The 18,322-nt window shown below is 41.1% G+C and overlaps 1 protein-coding gene across 1 annotated transcript in view; it reads left to right on the forward strand.

Moving 5' to 3' along the window:
• The window catches only part of LOC121877766 (E3 ubiquitin-protein ligase ZNRF3-like), a gene marked incomplete in the record, with an annotated part of 96,289 nt that extends 82,708 nt beyond the window's left edge, over positions 1-13,581 (forward strand). Inside the window, 6 exon segments of the mRNA XM_042383624.1 lie at positions 2,190-2,334; positions 2,383-2,492; positions 2,882-3,023; positions 3,243-3,973; positions 8,200-8,923; positions 10,593-13,581. Coding sequence (XP_042239558.1) covers positions 2,190-2,334; positions 2,383-2,492; positions 2,882-3,023; positions 3,243-3,973; positions 8,200-8,923; positions 10,593-10,627 — 1,887 coding nt within the window.
• Positions 13,582-18,322: the final 4,741 nt, after the last annotated feature.

Genomic DNA, 18,322 nt, shown 5'->3' on the forward strand with positions numbered 1-18,322 from the left:
AATGTAGAATAGAGTAATATTTTTTTACGGTTGTTAAGTCTCGCGCGAATATTACCTCAGTACCAACCGACTGAACAAAGGCTGGAGGTATTTTGTTTGTAAGCGACGACGAGGGCTGTCTGTCTGTACCTTCCAAAAATCAAATTTTAATGTTTTACGGAGTTGGCAGAGGCAGGTGATGTTTTGAAATCGGTTTGTGGGCGAGTGTGTGTTTTGCCTTTATTTACCAGAGAGAGAGAGAGTCGGACCCTCTTACTACATGTGATTGTCTTTTGTCTGGTGGGGGGTGGGGAAGACATTTCAGAATTTATACACTTGAGAAGCTGGTTAAGTGAGATCTTTCTTGTTTTGTTGAAGTTGAGTTAAAGGCATTAGTTCCCGGATGAAAAAGCGCATTATTTTATTTATTTATTTAGTTTTTTTTTTTCATTTGTTTACTGTAAGGAATAAGATTATCTGCCTCAGTGTCTATAATGTCGTGTTTTGGTGGAGTAACCGAATGGTGGAAGGTTTAGTACTGTGAGTTTCCTTCTGTTTATTGTTTACACACAGAGCCGAACACTACTCCCTAAACTGTGATAAAATAGAACCTTTTAGGGGGCAAGAAACACTATAACAGTGGTTCTCAACCTTGTTTGCCCCATGCACCCCTTTCACCATATGTCAGAATGTCATTCCCCCTCCTTTCCAAGATTGTCTGCCTCAAAAAGTGCATTCCAAATAATATGCATATAATACTGAAAATCCTTTATTTTTTCCATATTAGTATCAGTTTCCCCCCCCCCCCTGAAAACCTGAGGGGGGAAATTCCCCCCTGGTTAAGAACCCCTGCACTATAACATGGAACGGCACACTATCCTGATCACTGGGGTCTGGTAAATGCCCTTTGTCACCTCTCTTCTATAAGACTTTTTGACGCTACAGCTCACAGGATGAGTTTTGGGTGCACAAGAAACTAGCGGGAAAGAAAATCATTCGTTTCCTCCCATTCCTCACTTTACTCTTCCTTCCATCCTTTCCTCCCTCCCATTCCCCACTTCCCTCTCATTTCCTCTCTCTCACACACATCTCCCCTTACTTTCTCTTGTCTCATCCACTTGACGGGTGACGGAATAGACAAAGAGAGGAAAGAGAGAATAAGAGTAAGAGAGGTTAATAAGAATACTTGTTAAACACTACGCGGCAACTACTCAGACGTCACACCCGTTAATAACAAAGCCACCAGTCAGTCGTGTTATATCTTCGCACATCCGGGTCTGATAAATAACCCCGGTGTTATTTTATCCTTCTAATTAATTCTCTTCCGCTCTTTGATTTGTTTTGGGTTGCGCATTGTCTGAAATTGTTGCATGGTGTTGATGACTGCCGTTGATTCATTCTAAAGTCACGGGTGGAAGAGACTATTGGAACATTTTGAGTTGTATGTCATTTTGAAACTTTTGAGATAGTATTTATGTGTATTTGTACCTTTACGTTTGTTTTTTCGTTATTCAAAGGCCAAACTCCTCCATCCAGAATATTTACTGACAAATGTTAGGTATAAGAATTAATGCCTTTCCTCTTAAGCTGCCGTCATTAACTCCGCTCAGCTCACCTTAAGAAATCTTCCTGTTTTTCTTATGTCTGCAACAACCTGTTTCCGTAAGGTTTTAAAAAAAAAGATTAAAAAAACATTGATTATAAGACCACTCAATAGATTTTCAGTATTAGGTAATAAATAATATGACAGGTGTGTGTGAGGGAGGCAGAGCAAACATCTCTGACTGTCAGCTCGCCCGAAAGCCTCGTCAACTTCCTATTTGATGTAATATATTATTGAAGTCGAGGTAAATGACGTTGTCTTTATGTAGTGTCGATAAAACACGTGTTTGTTAGTCTATACAGTGTACGTGTAGACTAAACTAGTGAGAATTTGGGTGATTAGTTTAACTCAACAAACATCTGTATATATATATAGCATGGAATAGGTAAAATTCAGGTCAATAATAATAATAATAATAATAATAATGCAGGAAAACAAGTGGAGCCAAAATCAAACATCAACTGAGAGCATTTGATACACACAAAATTAAGTCATGGGACTCATAAACAGTATAAATTACACTAATATATATAATAACATAATTATATTCACTGCCATTATGATATATCGATATAAGTTCTAACACGGTCAATGTATCTGTCTACAGAATACACTGGCCCAGCAAGCCAAGCGGGCGCTCTCGCGGATGGAATGTCGGCGATACAAGGAGAAGAAGAGAGATGAGAAACAGAAGATACGAGTGAAGCTTAAGAAGAAGAAGAAGAAAATTAAGCTTACTACGGGTGAAGGAGGAGGAGGAGGAGGAGGAGGAGGAAGTGGTGGTGGAGGGGGAGGAGGAGGTGAAGGTGTAGCTGGTAAAGGAGGAGGAGAAGAAGAGGAGGAGGAGGAGGAAGAGGAAGAAGACGAAGAGGGGAGTCACGAGATTTCGGTGTTGTCAGAGGGCCCAGAGGTAAGATGATGGTAATAGCTGGCTGCATGCTTCGTTTACTCTTCCCTTCCTTGTGTCTCTGTTCTTACTTTCTTTATCTTGTGTGTTTCTCCTGCTTACTCCGCCAGTATTATTTCTCTATCTTTCTACCTGACAGCTATAGCCTAATGTTGTTTTGTTTTCCTTAATTAATAGAATTTTAGTCTCCCTATTAATTCTACCTTCTTCTTTTTCATTACTTCCCCATTCATCAATTGTTATGCCACTCATGTCGAATTTGGTTTATGTGTTGGTTGATCTGCCTCGTAGGAAATTGTTTGTTTGTTTTTATTCTGAGGACATTATTTTTGTCGTTATAGCTTCGTTTACCGAGAGAGTCAACAGTGTTCAGTGTAGTTGTGTTCCCGCAGGTGTGTGTGGTGTGCCTGGAGGAGTACCGTCCCCACCAGGAGCTGCGGGTGCTGCCCTGCAAACACGAATTCCACCGCGCCTGTGTTGACCCCTGGCTCCTCCAACACCGCACTTGTCCTCTCTGTAACTACAATATTATAGGTCAGTCACCCTCCTTGTCTCTGAGAATACTTACTGGTCACATCTGAATACTGTATACACAATATAAAACTTTTCTTAGCTCAAAAATATTACTATTTCATTACTTAGTTTATAACGGGTCATGTAGGATGTTGTTGTTACTTGTTAACCGGGCGGGCGGGCGTGGGATCAAAGGCAGGGTGGCACGTGTTAATGTGTTTTCCTTCCCTGTGTGTACAGAGGGCTGCTACGAGAGCCCGCCCACCACCTGCACCTCAGGGCCCTCCTCGCTCACCCCTGTCGCCCATCTCTACAGCACGCCCTCCCACGCCCAGTACGTGGCGCTCTCCAGCCCCGCCCACGCGTGCGGCCACCCGGGGTGCACTGTGCACGCTGGCCTGGGCGGCACCATCCAGGGCTACTCTGGCCTGGGCTACAGCCCCCTCCCTCCGGGCTATATTAGTCCCCCGCCAGGCTACACTAGTCCCAATATCGGGTATGGCAGCCCAGACCCTGGGTATACGGGTATGGTGAGCGGGTACACCAGTCCCACTGTTGGGTACGTCAGTCCCGCAGGCGGCTATAACACTCCCACCAGCCCTGGTGGCGGGTACTCAGTGTCACGGGGCGGGTACGCCAGCCCCCACAGTGGGTACCTCGGTACCGTAAGCGGGTATGGTGGTTCTGTGAGCGGGTACGGTGGTCCAGTCCCAAGTGGGTATGGCGCTGGACCGATGTGCGGGTATGGTTCAGGTGGTGCGGGTAACAGCTGTGTGCTGGGGTGTGCGGGCGTGTGTCACCACGAGTCCTCGCTTCTTCACGACGCATGTCTCATGTACCCCCCGGTACCCACACACAACCCACGGTGCGCCCACTCCCACACGCAGCCTCCTCACGCCCACACGCAGCCTCCTCACGCCCACGTACAGCCTCCGGGCTCCAGCAGCGAGGAAGCAGAACACCAGATTGTGGTAAGTGTATGATGACTACTTGTTGACACACGGGTCTGTCTCCCTCCCTCCCTTCACTCCCTTCCTTCCTTCCTGCCACTCTCCCTTCCTTCCTTCTTGCCTACCTCCCTTCCTCCCTCCCCCTCTCCCTCCCTCCTTCCTTCTTCCCCCTCCCTCCCTCCTTCCTTCCTCCCTCCCTCCTCCCTGCCATCCCTCCTTCCTTCCTTCCCTCCCTCCCTCCTCCCCACCCTCCCCACCCTCCCTCCCTCCCTCCTTCCTTCCTTCCTTCCTTCCTCCTTCCTCCCCTCCCTCCTCCTTCCCCTCCCTCCCTCCTCCCTCCCTCCCTCCTCCTCCCTCCTCCCTCCTCCTTCCTTCCTTCCCTCCCTCCTTTCCCCCTCCTCCTTCCCTTCCTCCCTCCCTCCTTCCCTGCCCTCCCTCCCTTCCTGTCACTAAAGAGCTCAGGTTTTCAACTGGCTCAGCCATGTTAATATTGTTATTATTATCAACTCTGTATCTGTGTTATTCTGGCTTAATAAACAAACTTTCTATAGCAACATCTCATTCCATCTCCCTTCCTTCCCTCTCTCCCTCCGTTCCTTCCTCCCTCCCTCCTCTCCCTACCTCCCTCCCTTCCCTTCCTCCCTCCTTTCCCCCCCCTTCCCTTCCCCTCTCCCTCCCTCCCTTCCCTTCTCCTCCCTCTCTTTCTCGCTTCCTTCCCTCCACGCTCTATTATATACTGTCGTCTGGTCAGTAACACGAGTATAATGTACTTCGTTCATTCAGGGAGTGTTGTAGATAATATTGATGGGTTATATACCGTAGTTATGTCCTTGGCTACATTAAATATGGCATCATCATTGTAGTCTGTCCTTACTGTGGTTAAAACATATTTTCACAACAACTGGCCAAAGTGTTTGTTCACATAGTTGAGGTGACACATAATCTCTATATTGGAGCATCTTGGGTGTGTGGGGACAGGTGGGTGAGGGAGGGTTAAAGGGACGTTGTGGGGGGAGGGTGGAGGAGGAAGGGGGTTAAAGGGACGTTGTGGGAGGAAGGGGTTTAAGGGGAAGTTGGGGGGGTAGAGAGGGGGTGAAAGAGGCGTAAGAAAGGACTCTGAATCAACACAAGAAAGCAGATATTGTCTGACAACCCGGGAGACGAGTTACACAGTGGAAGGCCGTGTTTTCACCCACTTTTGTTTTATATTTCTTTTCTTTATTTATTTTCAAGATCACACAGATTTCCGGAAAACTTGTGGATGAACTAAGACGACTGTGGTGTAGATTTGAAGTGTTTGGGCGAGGCGCTGGTGATGTACTGGGATAGCGAGTAGTCATTGATACGCTCTGGGTCCGGGGTAGTGTAGGGAATGGACCGTGGTTAAGTAAGAGGGCGCTGTCTAGCCAAGTGTTAGTGTCGACTGTGATACTGCTGGCGTAAAAACATATTTGTCAGTTAGAGGGGGGAGGGGGGCACACTAGTAACGGTACTTAGTTCTTCTTGGTGAGGGAGTAGAGGAGAGATTTTGGTCTTGAAATGTTTGGATGGAGGAACAGACAGACGCCGTCTTCTTTCCCCATGGTTCAGATTCTCATGAAGGTTATAACCATACCTGTTGTTAAATTAATTATATTTATCTGAATTTCTCATTATTTTACACACATCCCTACCCCACCCCCGTACACATCCCTACCCCACCCCCGTACACATCCCTACCCCACCCCCGTACACATCCCTACCCCACCCCCACACACACATCAGTATTCAGAAGTTAAGTTACGTGTCATAGTGTGTGTTGGCCCGCGTACTGTAGGTTAGTCATATCACTTAGACCCCATCCATCAAGGTAATTATATCCTCATGATAACTGTGACTCATTACCACCTTATGATACACACTAGGACGAGGCTCACACTTATAGTTAAACCTCGAAGAAGAAAGTTGAGGGGAAACATTGTCTTATTTATGCTGCTGTTTTTATGTGGTTTTAGTAGAACTACAAAAGCGTCGACAAAAGGCATCATACCAGACCCCCTGATGCCACGTCTAATTCAGAAACACCGACATTTCTCCTTAAAACTTAAATGCTTTAGAAGTAGCCATCAAGTACAGCAATAGTTTAAGATTAATTCTAAAGATAAGCTGTATATATTTATGAAGCCGTTTCCCAAAGAAATATGGTTTATAATAGTGTGATATGAGAGCAAGGAGGTGAGAGACCTATATGTGAGGACCTGCTGGTGCTGTATCGGATCTATTTTTGTTATTTACCGCGCATCTTGGCGTTCCAGGCATCTCTCTCACTCTGTATATATAGCGCGCTGTCCTTAATAAAACATCTTATTTATAAATGACAACAAGAACACTCCTGTAAAGTTTAGTCTTCTTCTTACGGATTGTTTTGGTTTAATGAGTTGGTTTTATAAGGCAGGTTTTATTTTCCTTAAAACGTTAGGCATCATTTTTTGCTCGGTCAGTAAATTTGTTTTCAGTATTGGAGTTTTGTTCATGGATATTTTCCTTATATTATGGCATTTTTGTGGATATTTTTCATATTATGGTATATTTTGGATATTTTGCTTATTATACGGTATTTTTGTGGACGTTTTGCTTATTTTACGGTATTTTTTTTGTTATTTTGCTTATTTTGTGGTATTTAAGACAAAAGGAGTAATTTTTAGTTATAATTCAAGAACATCGGCAGCAGATGTTTGCGTACCTTCACAGTTGAGAGCCAGTTACACTTTCAAGGCGTCTCCTATTTCCCACGCTTTCATACATTATTAATCATTCTTTACCTTGCGCCCTGTGTCAAATTATCTCAAGACTTGTGTTGAACAGCGTGTGTGTGTGTGTGTGTGTTTGTATCCTTATTTGTGTGCGCCCTTGGAGAACGAGAACCATTCATTGTGGTGAACCAGCGAGTTAGATCCCCAGCTCAGCCTCCCCGTCTTAACATCACACATGCCTCCCCGAGAGCCGATCCGTCAGCCCAGCTCACCAGTGAGAGATAGGAGATACTTTTATGCCAGTACTCCCAGAGAGGTTCCTTTCTGTACGAAGGGGGGGAGAAATATGGTGTTGCGGAGAGGAGGAGGGACGGACAGGGTTGCCGCTGGCCCTTGATCTAAGAATACCGTGGCCCTCATTATGCTCGAGACTCATGCCGCTTGACGGGTGTCCTCTCTCTCTCTGTTTCCCTTTATTCTTATTCCCTTGACTGTCATTACTGCTATACTCCCTTTTAGTTTCTTATCTTGGCAATCTTTCTAACTGTATACCTCTCATACTTAAGCTATGTTTTGTTGATTTATTCATCAGTCTTTTTCAGCCTTCCTAATTTTTTAACTTAGTTCTCACTCGGTCTTTTGAAATTTTTCATAGTCTTTCACTTTCTCTACTATTCATCATTCTTCTTTATCCTCCTTCCTTCCATGGCGTATTTTGTCATAGTTTATTAAATGGCTTAAATTCTTACCACAAATAATGTTAAAAAGAATTAAAATTGTCTCAGAACACAACTTTGAGATATTCTTATGGTCTGATAGACTTTTTCAGCAATTGGTGAATGATGATTTATGGGAAGTTTCGGCCCCTACTTAACCTTCTCTTCCTCATGATTTGCATTTCTTTCTCCCCTTCTCCCTCAGAACTCTACATCTGTACTGTACCACTCTTTTCTTTCACCATATTGACTCAGGTTCCTTACCAGGTTGCATAAAATGTGAGAAGGATGTTGTCCCGTGTGACAAGTATTCTCCTGGTATGTATTGTACTCTGGTTTCCTCCTATACTATTACTAATTGATATAGGTATCTAGTATAAATCTGTGAAAATATGTCTCCTTCATCCGCCTTCTAGTTCTTTTATTTTCTTTCAATCTTCCTACAAAATCATCATAAGTCTCTCTCCTCGGTCATCTTAACTTTCTCTCCTTCTTCAGTCTTCTTAGCTCACTCCCTCACTGTGGAGTGTACTGTACTGTATTCCTTTACTGTAAGCGAGAATTAATGATATTTTACTATACTGTATATTCCTGGACTTAACTTCAGAAGACTCCTGGTTGTTGTCTTGCCTTTGTTATAGTATCGAGGATCATCAGTCTTATGAGTTGCCTTAACATCCCTTTCTTACTGATGAGGAAGATTTTTATTCAACTAGAATTGTATCCTTGTCATTTGTTTATAGATTGAACATAATATTATGTTGTGTATCATGTGAACTAACATTTAATTTTCTTTCAGAGTGTTGAAGTTCAGCATCACCACGGTGCGTCTGCCAGTAGCGGTAGTAGTGGTCGTGCCACCTGTGGGTCCTCAAGCACTAGCGCCGGCACCACCACCTGCCCACGACCCGTCACATTCCAGGCTGGTGTGGGGGGTCGTGGACCCCTCCCAGCAGCCCCAATGAGTCAGGAACAGCTGGAACCATTTCTGGCAGCCCTGGCGGCTCTTCAAGAGGAACAGCGGTGTGGTAATAGTGAGGTGAGCGACTCGTCCTCTCTGGATAATTTGTCGTGTGAGGTCCAGCCACCCACCACACCACGTGACTCCCTCGAATCCCTGCAGGAGCGCATACCTCGACTTCGTCAGCCACGACCCCGCCACGGCCATGCCTCTGACGGGTCTCACGGGGCAGAGGAAGGAAGGCCTCACGTTAGCAAGAAAGGGTTGCGTCGAGCCACCTGGTGCAGTACGGGCATTATCCCAGTGCACTCGTCAGACCCTCCCGGACCCCTTAGGGAGCCTGAGGTTGCTCAACAGCCTGAGGCATCTGCACAGGTTGCAGTAGGCTCACATCTTGTCACCTTCCAGGTGGCTAGTGGGACTTCTAAAAGTACTGCAGACAGTGGAGGTGAGGCACATAAAACTGGTAGAAAGTCCCAGTTCCTACCTACCTCCCACACAGCAACTCTACACCTCAAACAAAACCTCCAAGATCCTCCTCCAAGAATCTCAACACATTCAGGTGGGTAAAACTGCTATAAATTTTGTCCTTTGAATATCAACTTTACTTGAAAAAATCTTGAAATGTTTAACATCAGTACTGTAGTTAAAAATGTTAATTTAGCACATTAAATGAAAAATGCCACCAGTTGAAAGTACACCAATATTATGTAGCTAAAGTTTCACCTAAAATATTAAAACATTTTGAGGTGTCAAAGGAAATGTACTATATCTTCAGTTAAAGTGACACTTGGTTGTATATATGTACAGTCAGTTCTGCTATAACACGATAGTTGTGTTATTGTAAAACATCGTATTATAGAAATTCGCGTAATAGAAATAACAGGACTTATGGAGAAAATAGGGTTAGGTGCAGATTACTACTCGAAATCGAAAAAAAATTTAGTAGTTAGCCTAACACAAAGGATAGCACAGTCTAAATAAATGTTACATTCATATCTAATAATGAAATCATACAGTAAATGTAACAATTTACCTTGAAAAAATATGAATATAACTTGATGGGGGAGAAGGGTGATTTTGAGGTAGATAACATCGAGCTTCTCTTCAAGGGTTATAGCCTTTCTTTTACAATCATCACCGGGAATGCAATCACCAGAATGCTTCTTGGAGATATTCTTCTTTACCATATTCACAGTTAATACCACAAAATTGGAGAAATAGTAAGCAAAAATCGCGTTACAGCAAACAAGCGTTCGCGTTATACAAATATCGTTCCTCTATTCATAAATCGCGTTAGAGCAAATTCGCGTTGTCAAAACACGCATTATAGCAGAACTCACTGTACTGTACTGTAGCAGTAAATCATATTACAACACAGAGGTACTACACACATTTTCAGAAGATTATATCAAATAGATTGTTTATTACAGTATAATTATAGTAAAGGTTAACATGACAAATACATATAAATACAATATACTGTACAGTACAGTACATAAAATGGTAAGATTAGCATATAGACATGAAAAAAGTAAAACCAAGAGAAATTTGTTGTACAAAATTAAAATATTTGAATAATTATAAATGTGAATAAATATACAGTAATGTACAGTATCCTTAAAGAATACCATAAACACACATGACCATTACATGCATGAAGTTCTTGATGTTTAATGTTGATAAAACATATTGTGACATTAGAGAGGGTATAAAAGTGAAACTTAAGGTGTGTCCACACGTGCGCACATTTTTGTCACCAACAGGTGATCAACAAGACGAAATGAGGCACAGGGTTCCGACTCTGATAGGGTGCGGCACTGTGCACTGGATCCGTGTTTCCTCTTGTTGATCACATGTTGGCGACAAAATGTACACACGTAAACACACCTTTAAACTTGCATACACACCTGTTCTCAATATGAAATGTAGAGTTACATTACAATACTGCATATCTATATTTGCAAGCTTTCATTTACTGTCCATAATTTTTACTAAAATTCCTAATTTTGGGACTTGCTATGCTTCACTAAGTTTCTTCTAAGATTACAAACTGTATTTTCCTTTACCACAAATGTATGACATCAGAAGTTATAGTACATACAATATTAAGTACATTGTTTCAGTTCTGCACTTCACATTAACCAGAAAATGTTGCAATTCTTGAAAGTTTGTTCTTCTCTTGCAGGTTATTTCTGTGTCTAGTAATGATCTCTTGCTTTATTCCGCAGAAGGTAGTTCAGGGCCACGACTAGGAGTAACGTGACGTACGGACTATCGCTGTCTCCTGCTTTCCTTCACCGGAAGTCCCCACGCAAGTGCATTGTGATATGTGCTGCTTGTTGAACATTATCTAATATGACATTATAAAATGTTATTAAACAGACTAGCACAGAAGCAGTAAAAGACTGTACAGAACAGTACTCTAATACTAAAAATAACATTGGACCACTAGTCAGTTTTTCTATAATACAATACAGTACCAGTTTATGAGATTGGTGATGTAGGATCCCAATTAACCATAATCTTTTACCAAGGGTGTGTTATATTCATACATTTGGTTATTCCATTGTTCAACTGTGAACACTAGAAAAAATATAAATGCCTACATGTGCCCAGAAGCCAGGAATTTAGTTATGGCCTGCACCTACCCACCACCACCACAAGAAAATAGTGGTGTCCAGTTTCCCAGCTGATTGAAAACACTGCTGGGAGAAGTTATTGAAATAAAACAAGTGTATTTTATATGACTGAGGTAACACTGAGAACAAACAGTGATATGTACACCCTAAATCAACACAAGTGTAAAGTAACCAGATAATGTACAAACAAACACATGGGTATTGTTCTAGCACTCTTACTGTCTTTATTCCTCAGAGTTCACTGGACTTGAAATGTTGCCAGTGAATGCTCAAAAGTACAGTACTGTGTGGAATCTTATTTCAACTGGCATTCAAAAGAGAACTTTGAAACAAAAAATATGACAAAGAAAAGAGGACCATTCTTCCCATGGTTGATTTGTCAAACCTCAAGATACCTTATCAGTTCAGTGTTACAGAGTACATACAGTAGTGGAGTGAGGTGTAAACAAGATATATTAATGTTTACCCGTGAATAAGGGACATTTGTAATCTTTGTGTTTCTGACAATCATTTTTGTATATGTATTGTCAAAGAAATTTTTTCTTAAAAACAACATACCTTACTCAATACAAGTGTTTAGAGTATGATTCTGAGTGTTTTTGTCAAACTTTTAGGGAGGACTCTTTCCCAGGATGTAAAACAATATACCAATGGGATTATTTATATCTCGAGGGTTAGTTGATTTCCCTGTAATTTCGGCGCTGGCATATCGGGTTAAGGTGTTTAAAATATTAACATACCGAAACCTTAATGCCAGTTGTGACACGTTCAATTTTCTCAGCCATGGGTGTGGGAAATTGAGCCTTCCAGAAAGTGCTCATATGGCTCATGAGGGCTGATCTGGGCATCTGGGCACTTGTTTTGAGACCCTGCCCAGAAATGTGCAAGGTTTCAAGAATTCCAGTGCAAAGTGCACTGTTGTACAAGCCATGCAAACTGTATCGTAAGCCTAGTACAAGACAGATTCACTAGAACCAAAGAGACAATAGTCACCTCATTAAACATTTTCTAGTCCTTTTATGTGTTTTTTGAAACTCAGATACATTTCATGTGGATCAGGGCTCATGTTGACTAGATGTATATAGAGTCAGAAAATGGAGACAGAATTATGCAATTGGTGATTTCTACAAATTCCATTACCATGAAGATAAGATACAGCAGTTTTCCTTTACTTCACCAGGAACTACTTCCCTGTTATGTACATAATAAAGAATCTCACCACAGGTTCACTTTACTAACCAAACATGTTGATTCTTTATTATATACACGACTAAGTGTCTTATTAAACATAGCTAATAAACAATAAAATCAATACAAAGTAACGCCAAGTAAATGTATATATATATACAGTTTTGTTAGATCTTCACAGATATATAAATAATTTAATGAAAAATGGCAAGGAATACCTTTCTTAATAAGAAATCAGTTATTCTCTTTTGATCTTCAAGGTTAAGAATATCAGTCCAGGCAAAACTGATGATGGCAGGTCGAGATAAATAGTAAGATTGAAACGACCAGATTAGTGGAATTGTATAACAACTCCTGTGGTGTTTACAATACAGTAAAGTATATGAAAGACAGGCGAGTATTTTCACCCTCGGGCTCTGAGGAGATGACCTTTACAGTATTCACAGTATCTCTGATATTATGTTTCAAAATTCACCCATATCAGTATAATGTTTATTAACTAGCCACAATATATTCCATGGAAACTTGATTCTGAGATTGGTCAAATAATTAAAGTATAAATTTAACTTCGTGTGTTGAAAACATATGTAATTATGGCTGGGTAATAACCATTTTTCTGCACCACTCTTGTTTTATCAACAAACTATTGCATCTTTGATCCACAACCTAACCTAAGTGCCTTTACATGCAGTTCAAGCATTTATAACATTAAGTGTTCTAAGATTTAAGATAAACTACGGTAGGTCATAAGTACAGTACTGATATGTATAAAGTTTGAGGAAGTGAATGTTATGGATTGACCTCAACGTGCCATACACTACTGAAACTGGTTATTCGTGGCTCTATCTGTGGAAAATACCAATACGTACATACTGTATAATCAAATCTACTGCCAAATATTAATGAGAGCTTAGTTATGTACCACAAATGATGTAGATAGATAATTAATAAAAGTAAGTTTTCCATTGTAATACTGCTGAGTCAGACATAGTGTGGTTTCTGGATACTGTATAAAGTTTTATAAGATGAACCACAAGTCAGCAAGTGTACAGTTCTTCCCGCCTTGTCTGTATAAAAGATGACGAATATAAAGTGTCTTTGACTTGAATGAGAGGTAATGAGATGAGCAATTTGCCTCCTGGTGTAACTGTGTGTTAAGGTTCATTTCTCTTCTAGTGGAAGGGAAAATGAGCCGAACGGATGTACTATTCCAGGCTCAAATTGCTGCTCTCGTCGCAAGTGTTGTTAGTATTTCCGAAGAGGTGCTATATGATCTATATTTTTTATTGTTCTTGTTGCATGAACTAGTGTAAATTTAATATATTTTGTACTGGTTGTACATTTCTCATATAATTTATTATAAGTTATACATTAAATAAGAGGAATGAAATGTAGTTGAGTTTTATTATAAAATGGTCCACATGATGTATGGCCTCAATGTACACGTCAGTTGCAGAGTTTGAATTACGGTACGTCTGACATTGTTATCTTAATATAATTCACAAGTTTAAAATGTAGTGGTTTCTGAGATGGTTCATACAAAAACTTAAGTAGCTATGGGAACTGCTTTTGGTTCCGTCACCAAATTATACACAATACACGGATACAGTATTTTGGTGGTGCTGCCTCATTCTGGGAGTAAGATTATACTTATCACCTGTATTTTACTAAGCTTCAAAACAGTATAAGTATATAACTACAGTTGTTATTGGTATTTATGGCCGCATGTTCCTTAAGTTACTGTACCATGCAGGTGATTGTCAACGTGTCTGTTGTACTCGGCCGGAAAGGAGTCTTATATATCATGTGCTCTGACTAGGATCAAAGATGTATATATGATGTGTATAGATGGTTATGAAAGGTGGAACATGTTTGTTAAGGTGATATGATGATGATGATGAATTCTAGCACAATACCTAACACCTTCCAGCTCAAAGACAACAAGGACAACACACTCTAACACTGGACAATGAAGGTCGGGACAAAGGACTCACTAAACCACCAGCTGAAAAGTGGTGAAATGATGGATACCTTATTGTGATGGAAAACATGAAGCAGAGCCATTTGTTTGTGATGTCACACACATAGGAAATACCTGTACTTCTTTACACAGAGGGTGTGGTGGTAGTGGTAGACCTATGGACTGGTCTACCAGCCCAAGCTGTGATGGTAGTGGTAGACCTATGGACTCGTCTACTACCAGAAGAATAATAGTCAACATCATATTTGCGACAAAGGATGCAAATTTGTCCTCCCAAAACCCTGCCTTAAGCTACTTAAGCATGGTCTAGACAAGTAAAAAGGAAGGAAATGCACTCACTCCCATACTCTGCTCTGTTTTTCATCTTTGAAAAATGGTACAAGCAGTAGGGCGAAGTGCACATACTGTACACACACACATTCAAGGAACAAGGAAGTTAGAACACAATCAAATCAAGAGACTGAGCTCAGATCTGGTCAACACCAACCAACAATGGGGAAAGGTCGTGAGATTTTTTAGACAGGAAAATGGTCCACCAACACCTAAAAATGTACCGGATCCAGATAGAACAAATACAAAACAGTTGGCCCAGATGGGATGGCACAAACACAGGTCCAACTGACAGCACCACATATTGCAGCACCACCTGTGCAGCCAAAACGCACATCAGTGACGGCCCCAACCTACACTGGCCCCTATCGACTCAGTGGCTCACACCAACGGCAGCAAGTGGAATGGGCTTGTACCCCATGATGCATGAAAGCAAAGTGCCATACTTTGCAGAATTGGCCAAAGAAAATTATTATTTGTTTCTTGCTTTGACAGAAGCTCACTAAAACAAGAATAAATTAGATGCAGAAGTGAAAATGCAAAATTTTACTGTTTCACACAGATAGGGCAGACAGAAGCCATGGTGGAGTAGCATTGTATATAAGGGAGGACCTGGTAATGGGTGTGCATGTATTACTATTAACATCAGATGGCATGCATGATACCCTGGCCATAGAACTAAAAAGGAGTGTTGGTGGTACAGCGTAACTCTCACCAATAAGTCAAGGGTTCGAGCCTCAGCTCAGGCACACGTAAGAAGGGTTTTACCCAGTGTGACCCTCACTACCAAACATCACAGGTTTCCTGGTCCCAGTTTCTTCCCATACTAACACTGGATAAAACAACTGCCCGAAAGGCTAGTAAGCTGATAAGTGGTGAAAATTATATAAAAAATTATACCCTGTATATAGTAGCCTCAATATACCGTCCCCCAAAGTCTAATATGCAACAGTTCACTGAAACACTTGGCCAACTGGCACAGACACTAAAGGTGACATCACACTACCACTTTTTTCATAAACTTTACCGATTTCCATCGTTTTTTCCACAAATTTTCAAGTTTTCTAGCCTGTCTCGCTCAGACGAAACGTATCATTTCTGCCTGACTGGTTTGCGCCAATTTCTGAGATCAAGTCATGATCTATACTAGAAAATGAGGATTTTCATACATACTGTAAAATAAATATCAAACCAAGTAAAATAACAAAATTAATTTAAAAAATATTCAGTACAGTATTGCATTTTTAATCAATTGTCTCACCCAGCTGCTTGACCATTATACTGTACTAATGTCTTGGAGAATATCAAGAGTGGCAAAAATATGGATATGGTCTACCTTGATTTTTCCAAAGCTTTTGACACCGTGGACCACAGAGTCCTCCTACACAATGAGAAGGTTGGCACTTGGATATACACTAAGACCTCATCAACTGTTGTCCCAGTTTATGTTGTTATGTTATTACAATGATACCATTTCTGCACCAAAGCTCCACAAAACGTTGTGTAAAATCATTATTAAGCTGTTGGTTAGACAGTACTATTTACTCCTCGCAACATTTTCTGTTGCCTGCCTAGTGATGATGCACAACGTCGCTGTGGAGTATCAGTCTCGCTTACGCCTCTGCCGAGTGTGGATGCGTTGTGTGTTCCGTGTACCTCGTGTTCACCTCGTTTATGTTGTTGCTCTAATTTGCCCATTGAAATGGCTTCAAAACGACCAGCACGCGAGTCTGCGAGTTGCAAGAAGCAACAAAGAAGATGGATGTATTACGTCGCATTGAAGACGGCAAGCATGCTGTTGATATAGGGGTAGTGTTGGGATTACCCATTACTAAGGTATGTATTATTTGTGTTAATGTCAACAAAATTAAGACCAGTGTCAGAAGTGCTTCATCGTTGAGAACTACTTAGACAAGTCACACTCGTAGTGGAGTGATGGAGAAAATGCTCACAATGTGGACAAAAGACAAAAATCAACACAATGCTCCTGTGAGTTTGATGGTTATGCAATGCAAGGCCAAGTCCTTGTTTGACTATTTACAGGCCAAGGAAAGTGAAGGCTCTAAACACGAAGAGTTTAATGCCAGAATGCCAGCCGAGGTTGATTTCAATGTTTTAAGCAACGGTACAGTTTTCATAATATCAAAGTGACTGGTGAGGCAGCCAGTGCTGACACCGTAGCTGCAAAAAATTTTATCCCAGAGCTTAAGGAAATGGTCGAGTAGGAGGGGAGGGGGGGGGTACTTGCCCAAACAAGTGCTTAAAGTTGACAAGATCAAGCTTCTTTGGAAGCATATGCCCGACAGGACATACAATGCCCAAAAGGAAAGAACTACTCCTGGCTTTAAAGCCACGGGATACGCTTCAAGCGACTTCAAGATGAAGCCTCTCCTGATTTCACATGCTGCTATCCCTCGTACCTTAAAATGGTATTCTCAGGATCATGAACCTTTTGTGCTGTTAGTATTTTAAACTTGCTCTGTCAATCAATCAAATACAATATTAATAATATTGTTTGTGTGTGTTTTTAAATGTTCTATTATTTTTATTCTTATAAATACATGGTACAAGTGCCTGCGTGATGGCGCCTTTAGTGGTGTTCCGAAACATAAGCTGATTGTAATAAAGAGCACAAGATGTTTGTGTTTGCCCGGATGTTCTTCTTTATCAAACTACGATTTACACCTCCACCCCTACTTAACAAACCTAATACTGTACTGTACGTCATATTACTGAAAATTATCCTCCACAGACTAAGGTACCGTATGTGTGATATACAGTAGAGTACACCTGTTTCCAACTTTCCCTGTCATAGAGATTTTTTTAATGGAATAAAATACAAAATGTAGTGGCATGATATGTGATGTTATCTTGACAACCAAGATGAAATATTAAGAACTTTTTTATCTAATTGGCAGTGAACCCGGGCTGGGCCTCGGTACAAATACCACCCGTGGACCCGCTTTTTACAATATCCAATTATATACTCAAGTGTTTTATTACATTATGATCCATCTCAAAAAAGCAATAATTTTGGTTAAGACGACAAAGATGATGTCTACAGACTCAGTAGCCCTAATTAACAGAATGGTGTAGTAATGAACCTTCATCGAACAGATAGTTTGTGGCATAAACCTATGACAGCAGTGCAAATCAAACAATGAAATGAAAATGACAGCCAGCAATGTGATGTGGCTAAATATTGGTATAAAAATACTTGTATCAGATACACTAAATACAGGGTATTTCTTAAACATACAGTATAGGGGCAAACATACCGAGTGTCCCAAACGTTACTACGTACTCACTGCCATGACCATACATGTTTCTCAAGTTCCCTCCATATTACTTTTTAATAAACTCATTCTGAAAATACATTCTTCAGTGTGTTGATATACAAACAAGCAGTAAGAACATTTGGGACATCCTGTATTTGGACCAACACAACACCCCTCAAGTGGTACCTAACCCAGGAGTGACCCAACTCTTCCACTGATGGTGTCCTTAACCTACATCACACTACAGCCTATCCATCACCAAGTGGACAGTACTGACATTCTCACATCTAAACGCACTTATTCATATAAAATCCCTATCAACTTCCTCTGTTGTCCTCCCTACTAGTCTACTTCCAACTTGGCACTACAGTACACTTTTGTCTGTCATTCTATAGTTTACTTGTTAGTGAGAGCAGTGGTTGGTGTTGCCCATATTTATAGATGAAACCAAAGTGCAGAAATGTTCAGCAAATAATCTGGGCTTTTGAAAATTACAAGGAGGGATACAGTTAGCAGCTACATTACTGTACGTACACAAAGGT

The sequence above is a fragment of the Homarus americanus genome, unplaced genomic scaffold (genome assembly GCF_018991925.1).
Source record: "Homarus americanus isolate GMGI-L3 unplaced genomic scaffold, GMGI_Hamer_2.0 scaffold24523, whole genome shotgun sequence".
NCBI classification, from domain to species: Eukaryota; Metazoa; Arthropoda; class Malacostraca; order Decapoda; family Nephropidae; genus Homarus; species Homarus americanus.